The following is a 21,337-nucleotide window of genomic DNA, read 5'->3' as shown; positions in this document are numbered from 1 at the left end:
TGGAGGGTTCAACTGAGGGAGAGGGGGTTGGAAGGTGGGTTGAGCGAGAGGAGCCTGCTGCTCTCTGACCTGGCCTTGCCCAACGTTCCTTGCGGTGTCCTGGCTTAGAGCACAGACACGCTTCAGTCGCAAGGCTGCCCGGGGCGCGGTGGTTATGCACACAGGGTGAGGATTGACGGGGAGCCAGCAGGTGAAACAAGAGCCCTCTTTGGTGCAGTTGCATTGTGAGTACCAGAGAGAAATGTACAATCAGAAAGACAACCACAGCAGATGGGGCTGGTTACCGAGAGACACCCCCCCATCCCCTACCAGGCTTTTAAAAGGAATCTGATTCACTGCTGTTTTACTGTCACTTATCTCCCTCGCTTCCCTGGTGTTTTATGCCAGGAGTCCCAGCACAATCAATAAGTAAAATCATGAAGGTTCCTGCCCTGCCATCCGCAAGCTTCCTGCCAGGCTGCCCAACCCAGCAACGCAATGGATTGATTGGGGCTCCTGGCCGCGTTCTTTGGGCGCTAGCGTTAGGAGCGAGACAGCCATTCCGCAAGAGGCCTGGCCTCGCAAAGAGCAAGGGGAGAGCAAAGCCTCGTTTCTGGGTCAGCAAACCTTGTGCGTCACACTCTTAACACACCTCTGTGTCCCTGAACACAAGCCACTGGCTGAAATACAGTGTCTCTTTTGAAAGGGGGGTGTGATTGATCTGGGTTATTTAGCACTCTCAGGAAATGCCAGGCTTTTTCAAGTTTCAAATCCCCTTAAGCACCTTCCTTCCCAGCCCTTGGAAAACCACCTGCTTGTTAAATGCCTTTCCACTGAAAAGGAAAATGGGAGTTGTCAGCTCCAATGGAAAAACAAAACTTAACGCCTCTTTTCAACTGCCAAGCTGTGTACAGCCTCCCGCCTCACATCTTTATGATATATCAAGGCAGCCTTTGAGGAGGTAAGGGGGGAGGGGTTGGCTTCTTTTTCACATTAGAAGAACCAGGTCTTGATGTCTTTGTTTTGTTGGATTACCCAAACGATGAAGAAAATCCTAAGCAACCCAGTCCCTCTGCATTCATTTTGGGGTTCTACTCCAATCTATAATCAGCAAACTCCTGACACACACACATAGAGCTCTCCTTGAGAAAGGACTGTATGTCTCCCTCCGCACAACCCCGTCAATCAAGGGCAGATGAGTCCCCTTTTCAGTCTCCAGATGGCCCTCCCGCAAAAGCACAGACGACTAGACACGATCGCTCTGGTATTTCCAAGGCAAAGAGCTAGCAGGAAAGATACTTTTTGGCATTCTAGAATCATACAAGGACAGGAAAGGGCAGAAGCAAAATCAGCAGGCTTCCCCTGGGCAAGAACTTAGGAGCATGTGCACTGCATTCCAAAATTAACCACCCCATCCCGCAGACTCGGTAAGGGTTGGATCTAGTCAATATCACTGTCCTTGGCTGCAGGGTCTTTCAGTGTGAAGAGGAATTGTTTTCTAAACAACCTCACACCGGCGGGGCCAGAAACCGTAAAGGGGGGAGATTTCTCGCCCTATCCTCTGGCCAAAGACATCACTGACCTGGATGAGTGAAAAAGGCAGAGGAAGGCGAGTCTGGTCTGAAATCAGGAACTGGCTGGTGGATTCGTGGCGTGCAGGGCAGCAGCGCTGTAAGAAAACAATCACATCCACCAAGAGATAAGGAGAGCAGTGTCCACGGAGAGTGAGAAATCAGAGCTTCTCCACATGCACGGAGACAAGCGTGGCTCAAGGAATTGTAACTGGATGACATGACCATAACACGGGGGGGTGGCTAGAGGAGGTTACACGGCTCCCACGCCGCCCTTCCTGGCATGTTCGGACCCAGAGTCTCTGTACCCGCCTGTCCAAGAACTGTTGGAATTTGCTCCGCTGGCGGTGTAAATTCAGTGTGGCCCCAGGCAGGTTGGCAGCATGGCAAAGTACAAGAGCCCATAGCCACAAACAGCCGGTAAAGAAAGTCACTTGGCACAGAACCGGCCATTCGGCCTGCTTCAGCCCTGTGCCAGCAACATGCCATTCCAAGCTGTTACATATGAGAGCAGCGCTAGTGAGTCTCATTCCCATAAAGTCCCCGACACTCATGCCATTAAGGCTCTCAGGGCGAGGAACAGAATATCCTGGACTCAGATCAACTCCTGGCAAAAGCGGCAGTGGCTTTCCTTGTGCTGCAAGGAGAGCAAAACGCATCCTCCAGCTACACTGACCAGTGTCCCGAGGCCTCTAAAAATCCCATCCACACACAGAGCCCCGCAAATGACCAAGCAGACGCTATCCGATCCACGCAGTGTCCCTGCTTCCTCATACACTCATTTCCTCAGCATGACAACATTAATTTATTACCATGGTCTGAGCCAGGCTACAGGTGTACTGAACCCTGCCCCACAATGCGACACGTTAGCCAAAGAGATCTCTCCCTTTTTTTAAGGGCAGAGAAATAAGTTGCATTGCAGGAAACATTGTACACAAGAGGGTTTTCTCCCCAAAGGAAAAGGAGCCACAGTTTCATGACGCCAGGCAAGGCGCTTATCTTTGTAAGTCACGGTACGGGTGTAACTGCTCGGCTCGTCCGTAGCTTGCTGCTTTACAGTCAGCGACGCTTCCAGCAGTCAGAGGAGGCGTTCCTATAAATAGGCAGGGCGGTTATCAGAATTCAGGGTGTCAGACTCCTGAGCTATCTGCGGCCCTGAGCGGAATTCATTTGATCCTTCATGGCGATGACATGCCTGAGCAGCCTGTCGATGCTCTCGAAATACACGCTGCTGTCCATCATGTTCTTTATGGCGCTGAAACAGACCAGGGGGAGCAGGGGACGCAGTTAGTACCTTCGATGGCTTCGCTGGTTTAGAAGATACATGCAGCCCGGCGAGGGGACAGTGGAGAGGGAGTTACAGCTGCCCGTGGCATTTTGCGTGTTCAGGCACTAGCTAAGGCGTGGGTTTCTGGGGAGACACTGGCAGGTCTGTATTGCCCCCAATGGCGGGGGAAGAAAGGGTGCATGCCACTGAACAAAAAGAACTGGAGTGGGCAGTCACGCTTCAGAGAGCCACGCCTGCTGTCAGCGTGCCTCCCACCTGACTGCCCCCACTCCCAGCTGCCCCTCCAGGTTTCGGGCTTTCTGCTGAGATGGGGCCAGTCGTGGCCTCAGTTTATCACAGCCCTGCACCTACTCCAGTGCCAAGCAAGTGCGAGCTGCCGTGAGGGATGTTAAATTTACATGAATCGGCTAATTGAATAGTCGATGCAATTTGCATCGACTATTCGATTGGTCGATAAGGGTGCCTCCGCCTTTGGAGTGCAGCAACAACCCCAGGGCCGTTGTGACACTTCAAAGGTGAAAGTGTTGCGGGGAATACGGGGCCAGCGGACGACTCAGGCAGTCCCCTGCTGGCCCCGTGCTCCCCGCGGCGTTTCAAAGCGGCATGGCGCCCAGGGTCAGTGCGGGAGTCTCCAGCTGGCCCCAGGCTGGATGCAGCATTTCAAAGTGGCAGGGCTGCATGGAGCCCAGGATCAGTGGAGGAGTCCTCAGCTGGCCCTGGACTGGACGTGGCGTTTCAAAGCAGCAGGGCTGCATGGAGCCCGGGATCAGTGGGGAAGTCCCCAGGCTGCACATGGCGTTTCAAAGCAGTAGCGCTGCATGGAGCCCGGGGTCAGTGGTGGAGTCCCCAGCTGGCCCTGGGCTGCACGCGGCATTTCAAAGCGGCAGCGCTGAGTGGAGCCCAGGGTCTGGCCCCAGGTTGCATGTGGTGCTGCCACTTTGAAGCCCCCTCCACTTCCCCCCCTTGCTGCCTCTTTCTGATAGAGGCAGCAAGGGATGGGGGGGAAGCAACTAGTCGACTAGTTGTTCACATCCCTAGCTGCCACCATGCTGATTTCTGCTACGTGACACCCGACTTTGCAATGAGGTGACTGGCTCCCCCGGGGAGGATCAACTGGACCTCGTGCTATTGGAATGGGGAGGCCGGAAGCTCTTACAGGCACTTGTGCAGGAGACCAGCCAAGCAACAGCCAGGAACAGAAGGGCTTGGGGCTGGCTGGGTTTTAAATCCGAGGCCCAAATATCCAAGTCGAGGTGCCTAGAGGCTCCTGAATCCATACCAAGGCTTCTAATGGGTAGGGTCTGGGTTTGGAGAGGTGCTGAACACCCACCGCTCCCATTAACGCCTGTAAGAATCAAGGGTGCTCAGTGCTCAGGAAGGCAGGCCCCCTTTAAAGGAGGAGCTCTGTGTGCTGGTGCCTGGCTGGTTTGAAAACAGGAGCTACCGTTAGTTCCTAAAATAGACCCTCTCCCTGCAAAGGCAGAATCATTGATCTAACCGACTGAGCCTGAAAATAACCAACGTGGCTTCTCATCACTAGCAAGTGGGAACGGGCCCAACTCTGTGAGCTGTAGGGCGCTTTCAATGGGGGTGCAAACTGGGCCTGCGCTGCGAAATCACCAGCATGCGGGGAAGGGGGGGGACAGAGAAACACCAGCAGAACAATGAACTGGGTCTCCTCGGCAGCCCCGTTGATATACCATCGGTTTTAAAAAGGGAGGGCTGCCGCCCCAGAGAGGGGCAAATTTCAAAGCTCTCCCAGCACCCTCCTGTACCTGCAGGCGTACTCCACCGTATAGATGGCTCCTTGACTTTGCTCCTCCCAGCTCTGCATGTCAGCCTGAAAGGCAGATCACAAGGAATGCGGAATGACACTTCTTGTCAGGAAACGCGAAGGCATCCCTATGCAGGAGACCGACACACCACCCACGTCACGCAGTCACGAGTAACAAATACAGACATGACGCACGAGCATATGTAACGCTTGAAGAAAAGGCCACTTGGGTCTAGCCGGGAGACATGGCAGGTCAGTGGTTGGAGCAGCAGGCTGGCAGTTCTGCTCCCAGCTGTGCTACTGACATGCTGGGTGATCTCAGGCAAGTCATTTAACTCTCTAGGCGTGTTTCCCTCTGTGCAAAATGCCGTTTTCCTTCGTTTGTAAAGTGCAATAGCGCTGGTAAGATAATATATCCTTAGCGAGGCTCGACTGGAAATGCACGGCTCAGCCAGCAACACACACCATGCTTACACCAAAGGCATAGATCTTAAATCTGGCTCCGCATCAATTCATCTGACAGCCAGATGGCATCTTCCTCTTAGAGTCCCGTGTCCTCCTGTCTCATGCAGCCTCAAGTTCTCAATTTTTTTAGCTGTAACTGACAGCAGACAGGCCCAATTCGAGGCTGATTTTTGTGCCATTAATAAAAGGAATCCCACATCACTAAGGATGTTACATTTAGATTAAACAACTGACCGAATTGTCGATGGAATTGTCGGCGTTTAATCAGTCGATAAGGGCGCCTCTGCCTTTGAAATGTAGCAAGAGCCTCGCCGCCTCTTGCTACATTTCAAAGGAGGAAGTGCCATGGGAAGCACGGGGTGAGCTGGCCCCCTTCTCCCCACAGGCTTTGCTTTTGAAATGTACAAGAACCACACGGGGCTCTTGTACATTTCAGAAGCTGGGAGCAGGGAGCCGCTTGAGTCCCCCACTGGCCCTCTGGCGCTTCTGCTTTTGAAATGTAGCAAGAGCCCCACTCTTGCTACATTTCAAAGGCAGAAGCACCGCTAGTTCCCTGCTCATCCCCCACGGAGATGGTGCTGGGGGAACCGGCTTTTAAGCCGACTCCCCCCAGCACTGGCTCCTGCTCCCCCCGCCTTGCTGCCTCTCTCTGATAGAGACAGAAGAGGTGGGGGGGAGGGAAAGTGACTAGTCGAGTAACTAGTTGACTAGTCGCTTACATTCCCAACATCACTTCAACCTTTGGGCTCTGCTGCTTTTTGCTGGGAACCACAATGAGAGTTCACCTATGAGGCCAAGCCATCATAGGAGGCTTTTCCCGAGAGCTATACTCAGACTCCTCCAACATTTTTAAAAGACTGCACTTGGTTTTGTTTGAACAAGGAGCTGGCACCTGGAGCGAAACACTTTGCAGAGTCTGGCAAACTTTCCCTTGGCTGCGGCTACATCCATGACACAGCTGAGAATCAAGGGGAGGCAGAGGCATGCTGATGAGATGCTAATGCAAATGCTATTGATCATCTGGAAGTCCTAAAGCATTCCACCTGGGTGCACCCACATGACTAGCGGGTCAGAGCTGACCCACTCCCAATCAAGTCCAACCCAGAGTCCCAAGAGGAAAGCAGGCAATCAGCTTCTTTCACAATTCGGGAATCTCAGAGGAACTGCCCTGGTGAACATTTTTACTCTTCCAGTCTGCTTAGAAATCTCAGTGCACGGGGAGCCAGAGCATTAGCAGTGACTAATACAGCTAATAGTAATAATGCACGTACCTGTCATCTCAAGGGCTCAGTAAATGCTACACACACGATGCACAGGATCACTTCATGCAAATCTGATCAGCAGCAACTCTGGGGGCGGGGGACTAGGAATGTAAACGCCTCTTTAAAGTGTTAACCAGTTAAACCACATGTTTAACTAGTTAACAAGCCTGCCATGTCCCACACTGCACCATGCCACAGATGGGGAGCTGTTCTGGCCAGGCTAGAGCGCCCCCTGCCTGTGGGATGGCACGGTGGGCCTGGCAGGGCTGGAGCAGCCCTCTACCCACAGCGCATGGCAAGCGGGGAGTGGCTCTGGCCAGGCCGGGCGACAGTAAACTGGCTACCCCAGTAAGCGTTGCCGATAAGGCAACGCTTGCTGGGTAACCGGATAACCCTTTACCTTCCTAGGTGGGACGTGAGAACACACAGCAACACTGTGGAACAGCTAAGAGCAGGAAGTGAAAAAGCCAAAGCTCAGTAAAAAGGCCAGTGAACTTAGGACAAGGGAGAGGTTGAAATGATCCAAGCTTCAATTTGGCCAGAATTTGTAAGCTTTGCAGCTAACACGAACACAAGTGCCTAAGTCATTTCGACAGCTTTGAAAACGGAACCCCAAAGCTGCCTGCTGTTGCAAACAGTGCCAGGGGATTGTTAATGATCACTAGTGCTCACAATGGTTCTGACCCAGCACTGCCTTGCCTCGCACCACTCTGGCACAGTGGCTCACTGCTGACTCAAAGGGAAGAGGACTAGGGATGTAAGTGACTAGTCGACTACCCGACAGGCTTACCAAGTAGTCGAGTCGAGTAGCCACTCCCCCCATCCCCTTGCTGCCTCTGATACAGAGGCAGGAAGGGAGGGTGAGAGCAGAAGCAGGTGCTGGGGGAGTTGGCTTAAAAGCCGGGGAAGGTGGTAGCAGGGGAAGCAGAGGCACAGCGGGAAACGGTGTGAGCCAATCCAACTGCTGTGCCTCTGCTCTTGAAATGGAGCAAGAGCCCCTCGGGAACCTGGGGCAAGTGGGGACTCAGGCAGACCCCGCTCTCCCAGGGTTTCCTGCTGCACCTCTGCCTTTTAAATGTAGTAAGAGCCATAGGCGGCTCTTACTACATTTAAAAGGCAGAGGCGCAGCTGGGATAGTGAGCGCCCCACCCCACCGCTTATCGACTAATCAAGGGAAATGCCATCGACTACTCAATTAGCTGATTGATCGAAATGTAACATCCCTAAAGAGGACCCCGGTACATGGAACCCCAACCCTGTTTCTCCAGCACATAGGTGCTCCAGGACGATTTTCAATTCAAGTTCTAATCTGGCTCCATGCTGCTTTGCTCAGCTCTGCTCTAGTTACTCGCGAGAGCCCACCGAGTAAAAGGGGCAGGGGTCCCACAGCTGGATAGCTGGGCTGAGACAGACGGCAGGGGGATGGGTGGAGGTAGATCACAAAGTTACATCTCTCCAGAGAGCAGCTTTGCTTTGGTTCTAACTTTACCTAGCACTAGATTGCCAACGTTCCTGTCTATGATGCCAGGCCACGACGTCTGTTCCCAGCATCCTCACCACTTCCTGGGGCGTCCATGTTCTTAATTAAGAAAGAGCCTTTCCACCGTGCGCCTGCGTTTTTAATCTTTTCACTCTGTCCTCTCAGAATTCCCAGGGCAATTCCTCGCACGCGGTATAATAGCTACCGCCAGCTAATGATATGCAACACCGCTAATGATGAATTGTGGCCGTTCAGCAGTAAATTAATGAGAAGTTCTACATCCCTGAAAGATCAGGGGAAATCCAAAAAGGCAGCTTTGAGCAGAGCTTAGCAATCTAGCTCAGACACAAGGAGGCAACCTGGGCCCTGCATCTCACTGGATCTTATCAGTGAGGCGTTAAATCTGTCTGCAGTGCTTGAGATGGATGAAAGTATTAAAGATTATTTTTAATCAAATCGATGGAAGTCACAGAGGTGACCTTCTCCCAGTGCCAACCCTTCTTCCCAAATCAGTTTGTTCCTGTATAAACGCTCGGGGAATCTCGAAGGCCGTATCTCCAGAGAACCATCTGGAACGAGACAAGGCCTATGACGTTCCATCTAGCCCACCTCTGCACCCGAACAGGGTTTTCTCTGACAAGAGATTTTCTAGCGTTTTATCCAGTTGAGTTCTAAAAGAGCCCACTTTCATTGCTTCCTTTGGGAGTGAATTCCTCAGTCTGTTCCATGGGAGATCCACAGACAATTGAGAAAGTTGGGGGCTGAAGATGCAGCAGAAGGGTAGGAGTTCAATTGAAAAGGAAGCAGGACTTTTCAGTCTAAGTCAGTTCTGCATACAAGAGCGTTATTCACAACCACAGGCCACTGCCACAGCTGAGATCTCACTCAAATCATCTCAAGAGATTCGGTCAAGATACAAACCACGTTTTACCCAGTATCTGTATCATTGTGGCTGAAAACATGATCTGCTAGATTGAGATAAATAGTTTTTCAAGGTCTAATTTCCTTTCTACCATTTAAGTTGTATTTATTTTCTTTCCGTGAATTTGGAAAGTAAAACCAGGTGGGTCAGTTTCACTTTTGTCTCTGATGTGTGGTTCTTGTGTGTCGAGGCAAGAAAACACTTTTCATGTAAGTAATTAAATCAACCAATCGATTTCTTTAGCAAGAGCATGGCGCAGTGGCTAGTCCATTGGACTCAGACTCAGAGCACCTGGGTTCTATTCCCAGCTCTGCCTGTGGCGTATTGTATGACCTTGGTCAAGTTACCTTTCCTACTCTGTGCCTAAGCCATGGAGGTTTGTCGTTCGACAAAACCGGGTAGTCCCTCCATGGAGCAAGGCCTGCCTCTCACCCTCAGCAAGTGCACATTTCTCTGTCCAACAGGCCCTAGCAGAGCCTCGGAAAGAATCCATCTGGACCTAATTTAAAGCTTTCAGAACAATGATGGCCAGGCCTTTGGTGTTTGAAACAGCATCACTTGAAACTCACCGAACAAGAACAAACTTAAGAACAGAAGAGACAACCTGACCCAGGCTTTTCGGTTAAAAATTTACACAACTATACGCTAACATCCCTAGTAGACATGAATGGGTCGGATCAATGGTTCATCTAGCCCAGCACCTGGTCTTCTGCTTGACAGCAGCCAGTTCCAGAAGCTTCAGAGGGAGAACGGGTCAATTATCAAGTGACACAGCCCATCATCCAGTCCCGGTTTCACGCAGCTGAAGGGTTAAGGACACTGGGAGCATGAGGCTGTGTCCCCGACTATCCTGGCTACTAGCTATTGACCGACCTATCCTTCCTGTTGTGAGGGAGTGAGAGGGGGACCTGGCAGTGAAGGGGTTAAACAAAGCCTTTTTTTTTTTTTTTTTTTTAACAATTAGCCCCGCCCTGTTTTACCTGCAGCCAATGCCAGGCCCGGAGGGAGGATAAAAGAGAGGAACCTGGCTCAGTTAGGGCCTGACCAGCGAAGAGACAGGAGCGGATTCTGCTGTCTACAGGGCCACAGCCATCCACTGGGTCAGCCTCAGGGGCAGGTGAGCCTCCGACCACTCCCACTGGCACAAAGGGGGAGAACCTACGAGGAACCCGCCCTGAGGAGGGGGAAATTGGACTCTCAGGGCCATGCCCCAAACTTAAGAACTTAGACTCAGATAAGAGGCCAAAATTCCTAGGCCCGGGGCCCCAGCAGCAGGGGTCCTACACCCCTTTACCACCAGCTAACTCCGGGACCTAACACTAGGCCACCCTGCTGGCCAGGAGACCCGGCCACACCTGTATTCATCTCATTCTTCTCTGAACCCAGTCATACTTTTGGCTTTCACAACACCCCCCCGGCAAGGAGTTCCACCAGCTGACTGTGTGATCATGGGAAGAAATACTTCCATTTGTTTTAAACTGTCTGCCTAGTAACGTTGTCAGGTGACCCGTAGTTCTCATGGTACGGGAAGGGGGCAATTCCACTTCCCTAGTCACTTCCTTCCCACCCTCATGATTTTAGAGAGATCTATCATATCCCCCCCTCGGTCCTGTCTTTTCTAAGCAGACCAGGTTCCACCCTGGTGTTCCATTGCCCCTACTCAACACCACTCTGCACATCTAGCCAGTGAACACTCCCTTTGGGGCCATGCCCACCTAATTCTATCCTGGCCAGCAGAGAGCAAAGAAGTGGAGTACGAGGGAAATTATTTTCCTCCCTTGTCAGGCAAAAGTCACTCCTGAGTCAGGTCTGGGTGCCAGTGCAGGGCAGGGATTAAGCCACGAGTCGACGCATGTGAACGCTTTTCGCTGGCACAAGCACAGACAGCAATAGGGATAAGGCCCGCTGGGTGACTGAAATCTGACGAGGTGACAGTCTCCTTTGTGTAGGGGGAAAGTGAAAAGACAGCCACTATGGCAGAAACGAACAGGCACAGCAAGAAACTACAACCGAGAACTCGAGCTGCCTCCAGAGAGGACCTGCACTTTCGAGGATAATCATGGAGACCACCCTGCTTAGCTGAGACAAATGAGTTAATAAAAGATTTAGGAGACTCCCCCGCAACACTTCTCACCCCCACTGCCTAACACGATGAACTGTCTCTCAGGCTTTCATCCCACTGTCCTCCCCACCAGGGTTTAGGGTCCTCTTCCTGCCCTAGCACAAACTAGTCAATGCCGGTGCCTGAGACTCTCTGCACGGCTGTCTTGCCAGCTGCTCAATTTTCTTTTGCTCAGACTCTCTGAAACCAGGCCCATTCTGATTAAATCAAGGCAAATGACAGTTCGGGGATTGTATTAGAAACCTGTCCCCCGCGTCCTGGTGAAGGGACCAGCTCAATGTTGCACGACACATACCTACACAGCTCCGCTCACACACAGACATGCATACGCATCGTTAATAAATAAGTGAATAATAAAGTGCCCCCATCCTGGTTCATTTGGAAACTACGGCTGTAAAGCAAAGGTGAAAAATGAGGACTGACAGTGCATTAGCATAGACATGGAACCGTAATCTATTCATGAGGCATCACTCCTAATGAATCCTGACTGGCAGAAACGAGGGGAGGACAGCCAGGCTAGCATCAAAGTGTCAGCATGCCGGGCTTTGGAGGCAAACGGAAGCACAGCTGCGGGCGGCAATTTATTAGAGTCCTATGCCTCTGGTGGGCTCTTCTTGCTTGTTTCTCTCCCCATAGTTTATGTAATAAAAGCATCTTCCGGTGCAGCCAGGGGAAATGGGACTGATCATCTCTCTCCCCAGCCAAGGCAGGTAGCGCATTTTCCTTTGTCTCCATGTATAGAACAAAGGGGCTGATGCCTAGTGGTCAGAGCGAAGGGGTGGCAGTCAGACTCCTGGGCTATGTCTACACTGGCGCGATCTTGCACTAGAAATATGCAAATGAGGCTAAGCGTGGAATATCGCCAAGCCTCATTTGCATATCTAATGAGCCGCCTTTTGCAGAAGAGCCTCTTGGGCCAGAAGGAGTGTCTACACTGCCCCTTCTCGTGCAAGAAAAACCCTCTTGCGCAATGTCGTTACGCTGATTATGTTCAGGAATAACAGCATGGCACAAGAGGGTTTTTCTTGCAGAAGAAGGGGCAGTGTAGAGGCTCCTTCTGGCGCAAGAGCCTCTTCTGCAAAAATGGCGGCTCAGATATACAAATGAGGCTCGGCGATATTCCACACTTAGCCTCATTTGCATATTTCTGGCACGAGATCGCACTAGTGTAGACATAGCCCTGGGTTCTTTTCTTGGCACTGCTACTGTCACAGTGCATGAAAAAGGCATTTCACTTCTCGATTCAAAATGACATGGGGGAAACCATATCACTCTCAGACCACCCCCAGCCTTCACTGGTCCAGGGAGCAAAGACTCACAACCCAACACAGTGCTCTAGGCTAGGTGCCTACCTGGCAGTAAAAATGCAGCCACTAGAAGGCCTTGGCCAGCAGCAAAGTCTTTTTCATTCTGGGAGCCCAGAAGCAACTAGGAGCTTGAAGGTCAACCAAAAGCAGGGGGTTCTAGCCATTTGGGATCTACGACTGCCAGCAACTATCTGATGCTGCTTATTAAGTCACTCTGCTCTGCCCTTCTGGGGGTCCTTTCATCTGATGGTCCCAACGTGCTTTACAAGCATTAGATAAGTTTCATCGCAGGCCAGTCTTACCATCTCAATTGTACAGATGGGGAAACTGAGGCAGGGAGCAGCGACTCCCTGGGCTTAAAGTGCAGCAGGGGAGGTTTAGATTGGACATTAGGAAAAAATTCCTAACTGTCAGGGTGGTCAAATATTGGAATAAATTGCCAAGGGAGGTGGTGGAATCTCCCTCTCTGGAGATATTTAAGAACAGGTTAGATAGACATCTGTCAGGGATGGTGCAGACGGCACTTGGTCCTGCCTTGAGGGCGGGGGGCTGGACTCGATGACCTCTCGAGGTCCCTTCCAGTCCTATGATTCTATGACTCTCCCAAGTCACGGAACAATTCAATGGCAGATCCAACGACAGAACCCAGGAGCGCTGGCTCCCAACCCCTTTGCTCCAACCATTCACCAATACTCCCACCCTGCCTCGATTACCACCCCTGCTCGCTCCCACCTCAAAAAAAGTGGCACTAGTGTCCTGGGGAGAGCGGCAGCTTGTAGCCCGCTCCTGCCAGCCCTGGACTCCTGACCCCAAACGGGCTCTCACCTTGTGCTGTGCTAGCTCCGGAAGGGAGCGCCGGACATGCTCCTGCAGTCGGTACAGCGCCACAGATGGCTCGTTGGCTAGGATGTACATGCTCTCCGTGAACTTGTCTGTCACTAAAATAAACAAAACAGCTGCATTATTTCAAAAGGAATGAACAAGAAGGTGGCAAAGCTCCAAACCCTTTGTTGTGTCTATCTAGCCTATCAGCAGGTACATTAAAGCAAAATCAAGCTAAGCACAGATTTGTGTTCGGAATCTCTCTCCCCTTCCCCAACCCTGGCTCACAGAACAGCAGCAGGGTTTACTGTACTCTCTGGGGCTCAGGAACGGGCTGACTCTGGCAGGTTTACTAGCCATAGATCCTTCGGGGAGGTCACCTGCGGTCCTGTAAGATCAAGATGCTGTGGGGCTTCTCTGGGAGAAGTAACATCTTTGAACAGATTCTGGGGCACCTTAGCCAAGCCAGCAGATTAGCAAAGCCAAAAAACAATCTTGAAAATTAGCTTTTGTTCCTGCGCCCGAGCGAGCCGGGAGCTAACGGCAGAGAAGGGGCTACTAACAACTCAGAAATCCAGACTGACGTAGGGTTTGAGGTTCTCTTTCCGGCTGCTCACCCAACTCAGCTCCGTACATCCCAACAGCCCCTACTGGACTCCTAACAGAGTACACCGTGAACAAAGCAGCACGCAGCTGGTGTGACAAACCCATTGTATGAACATGGCTCTGGTAGGGATGTAAGTGACTAGTCGACCATCCGATAAGCACTTATTACTAGTCACTCCCCTTCCCCCCCCCCCCCCGCTGCCTCTATCGGCGAGAGGCAGCAAGGAGCAGGGGAGTAGGAGCCAGCGCTGGGGGGATCCGGCCCAGCACCGTCTCCGCAGGGGGCAGGAAAGGCAGAGGCACAGCGGGGAAATGGCATGAGCCAAGACTGAAGCAGTCCCCACTTGTGCCAATTCCAATTGATGAGCTTCTGCTTTTGAAATGTAGCAAGAGCCCCATGCTTGGAGCAAACCAACTCCTCTTGCTTCCTCCTAATAGCACAATTCCTTTAGGAACCCTTCCCCCACTGATATCCCCCCAATGTTCTACGCCAGCGGTTTTCAAACATTTTTTTCTCATGACCCAGTTAAGGAAAATTGCTGATGCCTGTAACCCAACATAATCTGATTAGAAGTCAGGGCTGGGGCAGGAGGGGCTGACCTTGAGTGGCTCCTGGTCAGCGGTGCAGCGAGGGGGCTAAGGCAGCTTCCTGCCTCTCCTGGCACCGTAGACCCTGCTGTGCCCCAGAAGCAGCCAGCAGCAAGTTCCTAGCCAATAGGAGTGCTCAGGGCAGGGGTAGTGCGCAGAGCCCTGAGTTCTCTCCCCCCAACCCAGGAGATGGGCCAGTTGTCAGCCACTTCTAGGGCACAGCGCAGTCTGCAGTGCCAGGACAGGCAGGTTCCTGCTTTAGCCCCCGTCCTCCCACTGGTCACCTGATCCCGCCTGCAGCAACGAGACCCAATGCTTGACATTCCATGACCCCGCTGCAGACAGAGGCTGCTCTGTGGCAGCCTGCCTTTCCCCCACGCTGCTGCCTCTGATACAGGCAGCAGTGTGAGGGGGAGGCAGCTCCCCCCTCACTGCCTCTGTGGGAGGCAGGTGGCTCTGTGGAGCCAGCATGTGAGGAGAGCTGGCTTAAAAACTAGCTTTCCACGCCTATCAACTCCCACCTCCCCTCCTGCTGCTGCCTCTGATAGAAAATAGCAGTGCGGGGAGGGGGATCAGCTTGTGAGAGCCAATATATGTGGGGAGCTGGTTTGAAAGCCAGCTTTCCCACGTGTACTGGCTCCCTCCTCCCCGCACTTGCTGCCTCTGACACAGAGGCAGCAAGGGTGGGAGGGAATGTGTGTAATCAATAAGATTAACCGATAAGTACAGGCTGCACTATGACATCCCTAATCTGCACTGGTGCAGCTAAATCAATAGCAAAAAACCCTGTGGGATTATTTTAACCAAATCCTCTTGTTTTAATTCACATGTGAAAGCTCTGTCTACTAACTACAGACCTGCAGCAAGTCAGACAGTAATGGATTTAATACACTGAAAGAGGGCAAGGTAGTCCCATAAAATAAAAAGTCAAACATTTCAAGATGTATCTTTTTCAAAAAATTATCTTTAAATGAGCCACAGGAACAGCCTGTGGAACTCCTTGCTGCAGGAAGCTTAGCTTAGGAAGGGTTAAAAAAAAAAAAGCAAAAATGTATCTGAAGAACAGAGACAAGAATGGTCTAGATTGCGCTTGGTCCTGCCATGAATAGATTTGATGTCTCTCGATGTAGCTAAAAAGTAGCATTTTAATGTTGGTACAAGAATGCAAGTATAATGATGGTAGTAAGTCCTATATGATTTGTTTATACATTCTAAATTCTTCTGTTTGACCCTACCAGCTACCTTTCATAATTAGACAATGTTCACTATAAGGTCTTGCTTCTTGTTAGCATGACAAATTAAGTTGTGCCTTTTGTCTGCATTGCAAACTAGGGATGTTAAATATCAGTTAATTGAATAGTTGAGTACCTCATGAATTCTTATCCGTTAGTTGACTATTCTATAGTCCCCGAGGGTGGGGCCAGCAGCCAGTGCGCTGCAGCCTCACTCCCGAAGAGCCCTCTGCAACTCCGTACTGCTGCCTTTGTATCAGGGGCAGCAGCGTGGGGTGCAAAGTGGGAGCTGGCCCACAAGGGGAGCTCATTTAAAAACCAGCTTCCCTCGTGGACCAGCTGCTTGTCACCCTGTGTTGCTGCCTCTAATAAAGAGGCAGCAGCGCAGGGTGGCAGCAGGCCCTGTCTTGGGTGGGGTCTGAGCTCCTGGACCCAGCATGAGCCAGAACTGAACCAGGCTCCTAATACACTTTAAATACAGAGCTGCAGCGGGGTAGGTCCCAGACCGATTGCTGGCCAGCCTGCTAAAAAATTGACTGGTAAGGGGGTAGGGGGAAGGGAGGGGAGAGAATACATGTAGTCTATAGCATTAACCTATAAGCTTATGCTTATCGGTTAATCGACTATACTATTACACCCCTATTGCAAACTAAATTGTGTCCTTTAGTGACTATATAACCCTTTCTAAAATGTAATCCTGTCTGAAATGCTCCGCAAAATTGGTTAGCAGGAAATTCTCTGTAAATTGTTTGGTGTGAGTGGAGGATGGGTGCATAGTTGAAGGATGTGTGTGAAAGCCATCACAGATGCCAAGATGGTCAAAAAGACATGAGAAACTTTGAGATGATCAGAGAGCATTCATTGTACTTGATGAAACTTGGACACAGGTGGAGATAAACAATCATAGAATGGGATTCAATGGGAAGCTTGATCATAAACATCAAAGAATTAACTGAGGGGAAACCCCCAAGAGCAACATATCAAGGACTGTTGCCTGACCATAAACATCAAAGGATAACTGCAGGGAATTCCCCCATGATTAACACATCAAGGACTGCAGCATGACAATGCAAAAACCCATAAATTCAAATAGTATCTTACGTATATAAAATGGGGCGCTTCCTCCATGGGACTGAGTTTGGTCCTGCAATCCAAGCCTCAGAGGAGCCTTGAATCGGGATCAACAAGACTCGGCTCCTCCCTCATGTTCAATCTAAAAGGCTAATAAACTGACTTGAGCCATGACATACTGGTAACAGAGAGAGGGTGCATGTGTTCGTGCACACGCTGCTTTTCATAGTTGTATTTTCAATAAACACAACATATTGCCTTTCCCCCTTAAAAAAAGGCCTCGGGTGCTTCTGATAAGCGCAACATTGAGATTTCTTCCAGTCCTACAAAACGAGAGGTGGTCAGGGAACACCTGAGGCTATAAACAGTCCTTCCACCCCACCCACCCACATCAGGCTGCACAGACACCCTACAATTGCACTTCCCGCAGAGCTGATCTGAGGCTCCATCACTGCCCTGCCCCAACACAGAGAATGCCGTGTCACCACCCAGGAGGGCAGGCAAGGCCCCTACGCGCACCTAGGGAGCTGCCTCTCCATCCCACCCATGGGAGACCACTCAGGGGCCTTATAGCCACTTCCCCCCACTCCTGGATACTGCCCGGGAGCCATATAACCCTTGGGCTGCTGTTCTGGAACCCTGCACTGTTGGGCCCCACGCCCCCCCATCCCTGCCCTAGGGCCCTATGACCCCCCCCTAGGTACTGCCCCGGGGCCCCATGACCCCCCCATCCCTGTCCTGGGGCCCTATGACCCCCCCCAAGGTACTGCCCCGGGGCCCCATGACCCCCCCCATCCCTGTACTGGGGCCCTATGACCCCCCCCCCAGGGCTCCCCGCCCCTCCCCTGGGGCCACATGACACCCCCCCCCCCCGAGGTACTGCCCTGCCCCCCCTCTACTGCTAGGCACTGCCCTGGGCCCCTATGATCCCCCCCAACGCCCCCCCCCCGCACCGGAAGCCGCCCCCATTTACCTTTTTTCACCTTGAGCTGCATCTCGGTCTCCTCCATCGCGGCGGGGGAGGGGGAGGGTAACGGAAGCCGAGGCCGGACCGGAATCCCCGCCAGCAGGCAACTTCCGGTTCGTCGGTGCGTTGCTCAAACAGCCCCCCCCCGGAAAGCCGAGCTACGCCACCAAGGTTCCGCCTCTTTTCCTGTCCCCTCCCGCCTCTTCCCCAGCGGGGCATTCATTCCGCAGGCCGCTGCCATGTAGGGCCAGCGAGCGACCTCTTCCTGGGGGAACCCCCCCCCCCAGCTGTGTGGCCCCATAGCATGTGACTTCCCCACCCCCAAAGGCATGGGCTCCCGCAAACCCCAGCTCCCCACTGTGCTTCTGTCTGCCAGCCCTACGAGAACCAGGGGTTTTCTGGGGCAGACATTTCGGGGGCTGGCGTCTGCCCTCAGGCGGGCTAGAATTACCTGTGCGGGGCTACCACGGTGCCTGGTGTCATTTCCACCCAGGCTTACCCCTTGGGGAGGCCCCCGCCCCGAAAACGCACGGGCTCGGGCGAGCCCACCGCATTTCCTGGTTTGGTCCTGAGCCTCCTCGTGCGGCTAATTCCTGAGGTCCAACGGCTTGGAGTCAGGGTTCCAAAAAGTCACGAGAGTGGTGCATCAGGGCCCTCAGAGCGAGGAGAAACAGCCTCCTTCCACCCCGGCATGGACCACGGCCAAGGGGAAAGTCCCAGGGGAGTTACCTCTGGTGATTACAGTATTCTGGGGTAGAGGTTTTGCCCATCGCCCCATTCCCTCTCCACGACGTAGCGTCGCTGTTGTGGGAGAAGTTTTGTGGACATTGAGTCTCACATCCTTCTTACTTATCACTGCCCCCTCATGTTGGGGGACTTATTGACTCCTCTTTGCACTGAGCCGCTGGCATCACTGGGTAGGGATACCAGGTAGCTTCAGAAAAAATACTGGACACACTTGATCGGGGGGGGGGGGGGGGGGGAGGAGGGAAGGAAGGGACCAGCCGGGAGCGGAGCAGGGCTGTCTGGGAAGAGGAGACGGGCGGGGGAGGGAAGTCGGGGGCAGCAGGGCTGGCTGGGGAAGATTGGGGCAGGGTGTCGGGGGAGATCGGGAGGAGGAGAACTGGCTGGCAGGAAACAGGGCTGGCCAGAAGGGGGTTGCGGGGAGGGGGGAGAGGGAGAGAATCAGCCGGCGGGGAGTGGGACTGACCCGGGCACATGCAGATCCCAGGGTGCTGCCCGTCCCGCGCACGGTCCCGGCGAAAGACGAGCGAGTCCGGCTATGGCTCCACAACGTGCTTGAACAGCGCTCAGGGGCACGGACGGGGCTTCTCCTCCTCCCCAAGGCATCATGCCGACATCAGACGCAACCAGAGGCTCCCAGCGCCGATCGCGCCCCGCCTCCCTGCCACTCTTCCCACCCCCGCCAGGCTTCCGTCGGGTGCCCAGCCGGAAAACCAGAAAATATCAGACACTGCACATGTCTGGTATTTTCTGAATTTTTTACCGGACAGAGGGCCCAAAAACCAGACTGTTGGGTTGAATACTGGACACCTGGCAACCCTATCACTGGGGTACTGGTGGCTTTCACCAGCATGGTACACAGAGGCAAGTAGGTAGCAGCGCACCACACAATGTTGCCTGTTTGACCACACTCTCCATTGCTCTGACCTGACTGGCTTGACAAGGTCAAGACACTTTCAGTCTGAAGAAAGCAGCTGATATGGCTCACCTCAGGGTGGCTTAATGGCAGCCATATGCCCAGGGTCACCATGAATCACATCCAGTATTCACTGGCCCTGCCCCTGCTCACTTCATCCTCCCTTTCTTGCCCATCCTCACTCACTTTCCCCACGATGGGGCAGAGGGTTGGGGTAAACTGAGCCCTTGGGCAACCACCCAGGAGAGATTCAAATGCCACCCACAGCAGGCAGTATATGTTTCTATTGATGGTGCACACCTGCACATGCCACAGTACACATAACAAAATTTGTTCTGCACATATATGGAAAAAAATTAGAGGGAACACTGGTCACATACGGTATATGAACTAAGCAATGTTGTACCAGGCAAATTGGTTGAAACTAGAGTAAAGAACAGAAGTGTCAGACAGATGGATGAACATAATTGGTTGAGGAAAAGTCGACATGATTTCTGTAAAGGGAAATCATGCCTCATCAATTTACTAGAATTCTTTGAGGGAGTCAACAAGCATGTGGACAAGGGGGATCCAGTGGATATCGTGTACTTAGATTTCCAGAAAGTCTTTGACAAGGTCCCTCACCTAAGCCTCTTAAGCAACGTAAGTTGTCATGGGATAAAAAGGAAGGTCCTCTCATGGACTGATAACTGGTTAAAAGATAAGAAACAAAGGGTAGGAATAAAGAGTCAGTTTCAAAATGGAGAGAGGTAACTAGTAGTGTCCCCCAGTTATCCATACTAGGACCAATCCTATTCAACATATTCATAAATGATCTAGAGAAACTGTTTAACAGTAAGGTGGCAAAAACTGCAAATGATACAAAACTGTTCAAGATAGTCAAGACCAAAGCAGACTGTTAAGAGCTTCAAAAGGATCTTACAAAACTAGGTGATTGGGCAACAAAATAGCAGATGAAGTTAAATGTTGATAAATGCAAAGCAATGCATATTGGAAAAAATAATCCCAACTATATGTACAAATTTTACAATGGGGACTAAATTAGCTATTACCACTCAAGAGAGAGAGAGATCTTGGAATCATTGTGGATAGTTCTTTGAAAATATCCACTCAATGTGCCGCAGCAGTCTAAAAAGCAAACAGAATGTTAGGAATAATTAAAAATGGATAGAGAATAAGACAGAGACTTATTGCTCCTATATAAATCCATGGTATGCCCACATCTTAAATACTGCATGCAGATGTGTTTCCCTCATCTTAAGAAAGGTATCTTGGCATTGGAAAAAATTCGGAAAAGGGCAACAACAATGATTAGGGATACAGATTGGCTGCCATATGAGGAGAGATTAATAAGACTGAGATTTTTCATTTTAGAAAAGAGGAGACTAAGGGGGGATATGATAGAATCTGGTGTGGAGAAAGCAAATAAGGAAAAGTTATTTACTTACTTCCATAACACAAGAACTAGGGGTCACCAAATGAAATTGATAGATAGCAGATTTAATATAAACAAAAGGGAATATTTCTTCATACAACAGTCAACCTGTGGAACTCCTTGCCACAGGATGTTGTGAAGGCCACAGTTAAAAAAAAAGCTAGATAAAATCATAATAGCTATGAGCCAGGATCCGGCCCACTGAGGCCCTTTTGCCCTCCCCTGCTCAAGAGCTACTGTCTTGCAGGATTCTGATTCCACCCAGGATCCACCCCTCAGTGGATTTTCCCAGAGGCTGGGATGATCTGCATGGGGTTCACTGTCTGGGCAATCACATAGGTACTTATTTGCAATTCCCGCCATGCTGGTTGTTAGAGAGAGAAAGGGGGGTTGTTTCTGAGGAGTGAGGTCCCTGCATGTTTCACATTGGAGGCATGAGATGCAGCTGTGAGAATCCAGTAAGATGATCAAAGAAGCAAAATGCTGGAGAAGGAATTTGCCCTGACCTACCTTCACTTGATAGGTAAGCAAAGCTCTGTAATCCAGGAAAGAAAGAACAGCACCACACCATTTTTGCAATTCCCCAGAAAGAACATACAGGGATTACGATAGAGGGGGGAGAGAAGGGATTTTCACTGGAGATTTTAATTAGCGATTAGTAAAGAGATTTTTAACTCCCACGTAGCCTCCAAGCTAACATCTGGCTGTGAGTGTGGAAGAGCTACCAAAATGGTAGCCAGAAAACCAGACATGTTCAAAAATAAGAGCCTATGAAATCTCTTGGGC

At 51.5% G+C, this 21,337-nt stretch overlaps 2 protein-coding genes across 4 annotated transcripts in view; both read right to left on the bottom strand.

The window, feature by feature from the left end:
• The window catches only part of MEF2B (myocyte enhancer factor 2B), a 76,594-nt gene extending 74,401 nt beyond the window's left edge, over positions 1-2,193 (bottom strand). For all 3 annotated transcript variants that reach the window (XM_075902831.1, XM_075902830.1, XM_075902833.1), the window contains exon 1: positions 1,562-2,193. The gene's annotated coding sequence lies outside the window, so the exon portion shown is untranslated. The remainder of the gene's footprint in view (positions 1-1,561) is intronic.
• A 138-nt stretch (positions 2,194-2,331) lies between these two features.
• BORCS8 (BLOC-1 related complex subunit 8) lies at positions 2,332-17,620 on the bottom strand. Its single transcript, XM_075902840.1, has 4 exons — positions 17,463-17,620; positions 12,996-13,108; positions 4,614-4,678; positions 2,332-2,805 (listed from the first exon to the last, which is right to left on the bottom strand). Exons 1-4 carry the CDS (start codon positions 17,497-17,499, stop codon positions 2,694-2,696), a joined length of 327 nt encoding a protein of 108 aa, XP_075758955.1. The 5' UTR covers positions 17,500-17,620; the 3' UTR covers positions 2,332-2,693.
• Positions 17,621-21,337: the final 3,717 nt, after the last annotated feature.

Source organism: Pelodiscus sinensis, chromosome 19 (genome assembly GCF_049634645.1).
Source record: "Pelodiscus sinensis isolate JC-2024 chromosome 19, ASM4963464v1, whole genome shotgun sequence".
Lineage (NCBI taxonomy): Eukaryota > Metazoa > Chordata > Testudines > Trionychidae > Pelodiscus > Pelodiscus sinensis.
This window is presented reverse-complemented; position numbering and strand designations above follow the sequence as displayed.